The sequence below is a fragment of the Halyomorpha halys genome, unplaced genomic scaffold, assembly GCF_000696795.3.
Source record: "Halyomorpha halys isolate HHAL.00 unplaced genomic scaffold, Hhal_1.1 Scaffold302.1, whole genome shotgun sequence".
In the NCBI taxonomy this organism is placed as follows: Eukaryota; Metazoa; Arthropoda; class Insecta; order Hemiptera; family Pentatomidae; genus Halyomorpha; species Halyomorpha halys.
The window spans coordinates 1,037,616-1,046,823 of NW_027110436.1; the positions used below are offsets into that span (position 1 = coordinate 1,037,616).

General features: G+C 30.3%; 1 protein-coding gene across 3 annotated transcripts in view; it reads right to left on the reverse strand.

Annotated features, from left to right (window-relative positions):
- The window catches only part of LOC112210040 (oxysterol-binding protein-related protein 1), a 276,142-nt gene that overhangs the window by 51,572 nt on the left and 215,362 nt on the right, over positions 1–9,208 (reverse strand). For all 3 annotated transcript variants that reach the window (XM_067048631.1, XM_067048632.1, XM_067048630.1), the window contains exon 14: positions 8,508–8,718. In XM_067048631.1, the coding sequence (XP_066904732.1) occupies positions 8,508–8,718 (211 nt within the window). The remainder of the gene's footprint in view (positions 1–8,507; positions 8,719–9,208) is intronic.

Sequence of the window (9,208 nt, forward strand, 5' to 3'; positions counted from 1 at the left end):
AAAACAACCATTTTTAACTATATAAAATAACAATTTTCCTCATTACATAAACAAATATTTTTTTCTATAATATGCCCCTATTGTCTATATTATGCCTATAAATCCGACCCTAAGAAGACTTCTTGGATTCCACAGAATAATAAACTAAAATTAGTTATTTAATAAATGGAGTAAACATCTCCTTCCTTGGATGTTGGTGATTTATTGCACTGAAGGAGGTAGTAACAAACTTTATCAACTTACAACCGACCCCGAATACAGGCCACCATTTTGCATATTCATGACGACAAGCAACGAGATCCCTTTGCCTAACCTAACCTACTAGTTAATGAATATTTTCCTTTGGCCCAGGCTCAAAGTTCATATCTCATGCATATCTCATCATGGCCGGATTAAGTTAGGGATGGACCCTTTGAAGGAGCTCAAGGCGGAAATAACCAACACAAACCCAAAGGCCCTATCTTAAATAATTACCTAATTATCTAGCAGGCTTATATTTACAACACAAGCAGAAACTATGATAGCTGAATGCTGATTCATCATCTTAGTACATAAAAAATCATCAATAAATAAAATAGCCTTGAGGCTTGTTGTAATTAAAAACAGAGTAATCCTTCACTGAGGCGAACCTTGAATGCAACTCAGTTGAAAACCCATTATATGCATTTGAAAAAATAAAATAAATAAATCCTGAATATTATTTATACTTATCATTCTGGAATCTCTACCCTTCTGTCCTACAGTATCCTTTTTAAATACTCCACTAACGCCTGTTGAACAGATTCGATACTTAGGACTCCATCTTGACAAGGGATTTACTTGGAATCCACACACAAGACTCAAACGACAAGAAACTGCTCGTAGATTCCGATTGCTACAACACTTCCTTGACAAACGCGCTAAACTTCCCATTCACTACAAAAAATTAGTATACACTACGATAATCAGACCAATCTGGACATATGGAATTGAGCTCTGGGGCGCAACCAAACCATCAAATTCCTCCCGCATCCAATCCTTACAATCCAAAATCCTACGTAAAATCCTTGATGCTCCTTATTACGTTACAAATAAATTCATTCACAAAGACCTTAACATCCTATTCGTTGCAGATTCGGCCGAAACAGATATGCGTCTTTTCATTCCCAACTCCTTAACCATCCTAACCCATTAATTCTTAATCTTTCATCCTTAGCAATCCCTGATAATCCTCTGAGGCGTCTGAAAAGAATATGGCCACGGGACCTTCAAATTTAAATTAATATTAGAAGTACCACCAATGGGTGGTTCTTTCCCAAGATTTCCAAATGTATATGAAACATACAAAAATTTATTATTTTTACAGTTGTAAATCACATTAAATAAATTTAAAAAAAATGGAATAAAATTTTATTTTTTAATCAATTTTAGAATTTGAAATTTTTTAATCATATTTAGAATTATCCATTCAGATATTACTGCATCGTTCTATCGCACCTATTTACAATAAACAAAAGGCTGAGTTTAAACAATTATAGATATTTCTAAGAAGTTTACTATTTTAATCTTGTTTTCGTTTGATTTATTATTACAATAGTCTATTTGATTTTATAGAGAATGTGTATTATATCTTATATACATATACATAATTTTATTCTGATGCTGTGTACACAAAATGTAATGAATACATATATACTTAATTATACTTATATCTTTGGGGTATATGCATATATATTTAGTTATATATGCATATAAATTTATATATTATTATCTATATTATTAATATTTATATAAGTTAATAATTAGTTATAAAATTATATGGGTACATATTTAGTTATATTCTATGCATATATATTTAGTTATAATTATATCTTTATTCCGCTACTGAAGGCGTGGGTTCGGGGAGACCTATAGAGTTTACCAAGTCTCAAAAAATGGAAAATATTAATTGGGTATACAGTACTTCGTTACAAAGTACTGAACCCCTTCATGGGTTGTAGTGGTACAGATTTCTATTTTCATTTACAAATATATATTATCTTTGGGTACTACTGCAAACTAGCATTTTGTAAAAACAGCAATGTGAAATTGATCATATCAATCCCATATCACAGCCCTCCAAGAATGGTGTAATTGGAGGATTAAAATAAATTCCAACAAATCCCATCAAATTACCTTTACCCTACGTCGTAAACCTACTGGCTGCCCTACAGCATACTTCAGTAATGTTGCTTTTTACCCCTGTAGAACAGATCCCCTACCTTGGACTACATCTGGACAAACGACTGACTAACCTGGAATCTTCACACGACAGGAGACTGCACGTCGATTTCGACTATAACAGCACTTACTAGACAAACTGTCCAAACTTCCCATTCATTACAAAAGACTGATATACATGACAATCATAAAGCCTATCTGGACATACGGCGTTGAGCTTTGGGGCTCCACTAAACCTTCGAATTCCTCTCGTATCCAATCCTTACAATCCAAAATCCTTCGTAAAATCCTAAATGCTCTCTACTTTGTCACAAATAAAATCATCCACAAAAACCTTAATGTTCCATTGGTAACCCGATAACGATCTAGCCCGAACCAGATATCAATCCTTCCTAACCACTCAAACCCATTAGTTTCTAATCTTGCTTCCTCTTTTATTCCGGACAATCCTTCAAGGCGTCTGGAAAGAAGATGGCCTCGAGACCTTATATTGTAAAAATGTTTTTAGAGTGCTACCATTGGGTAGTTTCTCTACATGCTTGTACAATACCTTTATGATTTACTCAATGTATCAATCATTTACTTGATGTATTTTATGTACAATTGTAAATATCAATAAATAAATTTATAAAAAAAAAAAAAATTGATTGTGATTCCACTGAATAAATTGAATAACCGGGAATGCTAGGGTTCCATGAAATACTAATTTCGTAATTTAAATGGAATGTTTTCCCTGTCAGGTTCGAAAACTCTCTTTTATTAAATTCAACGCTAAAGAGGAGGGAAAGAACGAATAAAAAGGGGATTTTCACCGACGGCTTCAATAGCCCCAACTTTTATTAAATTGTTTTCAGAATACACTAATTAATTTTTCTTTTTTGATAGTTAAATAAGACTTTTTCTCCTTTTCCTTCATAGGATGTGGCGGTACAAATTTTCATTTTCATAATTATATCCATTCCATACCTAACTACATTATCAAAAAATAAAAATAACCAATCGCATACTTAACCACTAGAGCCAAGATTCCCAACCTGGAAAAGTCTAGGAACCACTAAGTTGGAAACTGAAACATGTGTAACTCAGCCCCACTCTCAACTAGTAGGAGATCTCTCACTGAGTTGGATTTGTCAAAGGTGTATTTTGAGTCACTTTCATTCCGCAGTTAAATTGTAAAATCTTCCAGCTAACACCCTGACATCAGGAACAATAATTAATAAAATAGTTATTTATTGTTATAAACTCTTACAAAAATGCCTTGACTAGACTTCTCGTGGACCACCAGTAGGGAACAGGTGTTATGGTGCATTAAAGATGCATTATAAAACTTATGGGCACCCATCTACTAATCTCTAACCACTTGAAGCATAATACCAGTTTACATTTATTTATCTATTTTTAAAAATTAATTAGACACAAAAAGCGTCTACCGATCTAAAACCAAATAATTACATTAAAGTAAAACTATAGTAACAATTAATAAAAGAATTGTACTGAATTCGTTCAACATGAGACCGATGCTCTACACAAAATTCCACTCCCCAATAAATGTTCATTCATCCGAATGTTCATCTGAATTTGCATTAAAGAATGAAATCCCTACACTTCATAATGGTTTAATCAAAACCTATTCTCTGAAATTCTCCAAGAATCAATTATCTGGATAAAATATCTATATAGCAAATAGAATTCAACTAGATACTGACTGGATGTTGTAAAATTGATCAAATTATGAACCAATAAAGGCAAATCAAAAGCAATTAAAAAAAAAATACAGGCGTTCAGTTATACTGTTTTTCATTTTTAGATTTAAATAAAGAAAGAAAATGTAGAAAAAACGATAAAGAGAGGGAGGATTCCATATGCGTTTTTTATCTTATTATTAATAATTTACAATACATAATTTATTATACCTAGAGTCAAATGATAAAAAAAAAAAATGGTAAATATAAAACTTCTTTATACGAAAAACGTAATAAGGAAATTAGAAACAAAAATAATTTTGAAGAGTAAGTGATAGAATGTATTATTTTAAACACTAACTTTAATCATTATTCTTGTTTTTTTTTAAGTATCAACGTAATCATGAATTAAAACTAATTTAAGAGTTCTCATAGTTTAATAATTTTTTATTTGAATTTAAAAATCTGAAACCTTTAAAGCGATAAATTTCCTGAATGAAATATTAAGGTATTTTAACACTATCTAAAATAAGCACTAGTTTATTTAATAGGAAGTATACGATGCGTCGGGTCTGTTATATGTGCGTACTTTCCATTAAATAACATTAAAAATATTTGTTAGACACGTGACATGTCCGATAACGCAGAGCCATGTTAGATAATTTAAAAAGACCTCATAGCTTCGTAAATTTTTAACTTATCTTAACAACAGGCATAAGTGAGATATTTTATGACGGATATTCTCTACCTTCCAAATTTCGTTTATACAACACAAACCACACCAAATTCTACCAGATTCGTTATCAACATCTATTAGCATAAGGAGCGTTATTATATTAAAATAAAAACCTTCCTATTAAACGCACAAAAAAATTCAAGCAATTTCTTTATAACAAAAATGTATTTTTAGAATGGTCTATTACAACTATTATGATTTTACTATAAACGGGAGGTTTATATTTAAGTGTTGCAAGGTATATTTTCAATATTTACTGATTAGAAAGATTAAATAAAAATAACAGGATAGTTAAAAGTTTGATAAGTTTCTATGAGTCAGCAGATAACTTATCGACTTACTAATTGCTGATAATGATCTCAGGATTTTAAAAATATAAACTGATGACTCTCTGATAAATCAATTTTTTTTGTTTGATAATGTCATTCGTTTGTTTTTATTGGAATAAGTTATCCGAGATAAATGTTTAGGTGATTTAAGGTTGAAATATATACATGATTTTATATTTTAAAAATCATACAATTCAACTTTTATTATCATGGATTATTATTTTTATTATTGTGTTTAGGAACCTTCATTCATATGTATTTTTCAGAAATTATTGTGATATGAAACTTTTTTATAAATCAGTTAATATTTGAGGTGTTATCTTGGAGAAATAAATGAATTTATAAAAAAATAATTTAATGTGCAATAAAAGATGTCAGTTTTAATGTACATCTTTTTCTTCCAATCTTTCTTGTTTTTTAGAGCTAACAATTTTTTTTTTTTTTAGAATATCTTATTTTTATCATTAGAGAGAAATGCTTTATTTATCCATCCTGCCCAATTACATTGGGTTGCTACAATACACAGCATGAGTGGTAACTCAATCTATGATCGGACATACATACAATACATATACATATATACTGAAATAACAATAATTTGTTTTTCCAACCTTTTTCTTTTATAATCAATTCAGCCTTTCAGCCGCTGATATATCTAAATGTTTGAAATGACAAGCACAACCCTTCAAATCAACATCATTACATGTTGCCGAACTCCATCCCATGTCTCCACTGAAGTTGTTATTAACTCCTATAAGCTATCAGAAGAACCAATCCCATTACCACGCCTCTGCTAAGTTCATCTCAGAGATATATTGGATTGAAGTGAAGGAAACGCACAAGTAATCTTAAACTCTGAATTTATGTTGTTTTTTTTTATACAATATTTATTACTCTGGAACTTAGGAAAACTTGTTTAGATCATTAACTGAAGTTTATTATAAAATTATATAACAATATTATCCAAGTTTCTTTTATATTTTTTTATCGAACATAAGGACAAAACCATCGGAGTAAGAAAACTTCAATCAAATTCAGGACGTATAAAATTTAAAAAAAACAGAGGGACTTAAAAATATTTAAAAAATAGTGTACTACATTAAAATCTAAATTAACAATAAACACGAATTTATATATAATCTTCCATCCTTCTTCGAGACTGGTTTTATTTATTTACTTTAACAAAATAATTTGCATCCAAGTTAAGTCCCAAACATCCTTGATTATTATTTTAAGTATCCAAAGTTTCAATCAACCTGGCCATTTTCAAGGATCGCAATGTGTGATAATAGTGTTAAGTTAATCTGTAATTAAAAGTTTTAAAAGTGAAAAAAATCTGTTTATTGGAGTAAATTTATCGGCCTGGGTAGAATAGCCTGCAAAAAGTTTTTAAATTTTGGATTTGTGGTGTATATTTATATTTAAGATTGTTTTTGAGAATGGCCAGGTTGGATGGAACGTAGGAATTTAAAGTAATAATAAAGAATGTTTGAGACTTTACTTTCAAATAAATTATTTTATTCAAACAATAAAAACGACTATACGTTGAATTGGTATACAAAGTAAATGAAATTCAGAAACTGTAGGGCGTTCTGATAGAATTATTTAATTGGATAAAATGAATTAATCTCTCTATTATATAAAAAAAGTTTTTAGTGATCACCATGTAATATTTTATTTTAAATGTAAAGTGGAATAATAAATAAGAAACGAGTAATACAATTAAATGAACAGTTGTATAATTAGTAAAATAGGGGTTGGTCCGCCAGCGGATAGGGCGTCCCCTTCCTTGTAATAGATAAATTATTAATTACCTCACAGAACAAATTTGGCAAAGTTGTATCACCAAAATCAACTAAAACGATCCTTTCAGTTAATTTATTAGTGATAATTATTATCATTAGCATTCGATTCAATTATTTCAATATAAGTATTTAATAAATAAATCAAATTAATGTAATAAAATCATACGTAGACTGTAAACAATTACCTCCTTAATAACAAAGTATTTAAAATAAAAAAATGGCATAATGCCCCTCCCGATGGTTTCAGCACCTACTGAATCGAATTATCTCTAAGATGAATAGTTTTAATGCTTGGCGTATAAATTAAAATCATTTTAAAAATGACCTAATTGAGCGCTGAGGAACCAATGACGATTACAAAAAAGTTTCTCGAAATCCACCAACTGAGACAAAAACAGGACTGTACTGTAGACTGTGTGAATATATAACATCAGGATAAAGTAATTTACCGGGCCAACCAATTACCTAAAGAGATGAGAGTTAATTAGGAAAACCAATTAATTAGCGAATCGGGACAAGGGTGGCCACTTTACTGATCAGGCTCACCCGCATTTGCTCTACCCTTGGAGAGAAAGAAAAATCCCAAGTATTAAGGAATCGCAAGAAACGAAAAACCAAACCAATTAACGAAATTAGTTGTATCACACGAAGGATTGAATTAAAAAAATTAAATATTTTATAAATTAGTAATTTTGAACTTTTAACTTAAAGTATGATTCTGCAATAATGGAAATGCACAATTAAAATTTATCCATTAGTAGATTACAAGACAATCTCAAGTTATCTAACGATGACCCTCGGAACATATATATTGAAACAAACATACAAATTGACTGATTTAATCCTTTTTTTTTTTGTTTTATAGTGTTTCTACACCGATGCCACTAGTATAAAAAATCGGGCCCGAGTACAAATAGGATCTGTCCAATATCTAAATAAAAATACCATTTTTTTAAAAAGTTTTTGCGCAGGTAAAAACCTGTAAAGTAAACAGGTAGCATGTTTACTTTTTCTTAGGTGTTTGGATCGGTAAAAAACTATTCATATATCGGAACTTTCAGAATGATCGTTCGAAGGATAAGTAGATCGTCTACAAGAAAAACTAAAAAAAGAAATAAAAAAGAATTACTTTTTTATCTGAGTTAACTAAATCTGCATTCTTTCAGAGAGATATAACGCTAAAAACTACATTAGATATTCAACGTTATTTTCGTCTTCAAGTGCCCTAGAAGAATTCAGATTGCCATTCTGAATCCATTGATAACAATAACTCAATTAAGAAAGAAAAAGTGACAGATAGTTTTGAGATTAATTTGATCGCTACATCAAAATTTATTTATATGAACGATTGTGTAATAATTTGGAGCGTTTATCGCGATAATTTGTTATTTAAAGAATTTCAAAAATATTTTTAGTGCCTCACAGATTCCTCGTTGTAATGAGAGTATTATTATAACCTATAATAGGTGTTGTTTAAAATGATTCAAGCCTATCATCAAACCGCCAGACGCATAGGGAGTATGATCTATCCGTTATCTGACAATTTTCTAACAATAATTTTGACACCTGTAAGTCATACAACAGAATATACATTTTCATTTTCTGCAAGAACTTTAAAAATATTGCTTGAAAGTAATAAGGCATAGACTAGTAATTAACTTTCACGCATTACACAGCCTAATTACGATCTAAGCCATTGCACAATGAACTTTCAAGATGATGATCCATGGAACAATTAGTATAGGCAGGCAATTACCTGCATCCGCTCGATGGGGTCGCTTAGCTCCGAGGCGGTGTTGAGGAGGTGGGCGTACTCCATGTACTCTACCATCCTCTGGAGGAAGGACAGTGGCTCGTTGAAGACGACCGGCATCGTGATCTTTGAGAGCTCCTTACCGATACTGTTCTTCAACACCGACCAGATGCTGAAGTCGTTCCTGCTGAACATCGGCACTGGAAGGCATGTTCTGTAACAAAAACAAAGGAAAAAATTATAACGTTGAAGAACATGCAAATTAACGTTAATGTACAAGGCTAATTTCAATTACTTTATTAAGTTTACTACAGTTAAATAAAAACAACGTCCTGATGTAACATGCGCTTTTCCTTATTATTTTATTTTTATTTATATTATATTATATTATATTTATATATTATACATACAAAACACCCAAATATATATATTTTCCATTGCAAACAATGTCAATTACTTAGGCCAAATTATGAAAATGTAAAATAAAATTTGTTCCTCCATTTCAGTCATCTATTATTTTTTATAAAATCCTAATGGTATGTAGACTGTAAAGAGAATTAAAATATGACATTTTAAAACTTCATGACTTTGGTAAATATTTAATTCAATAAATAAAAAATTTTTTTTTAAGATTGATAGATTTATTTATTGATAGATATTACAATCTGCCACACAGTTGTGGGCAATAGGTAATATTGATAAAT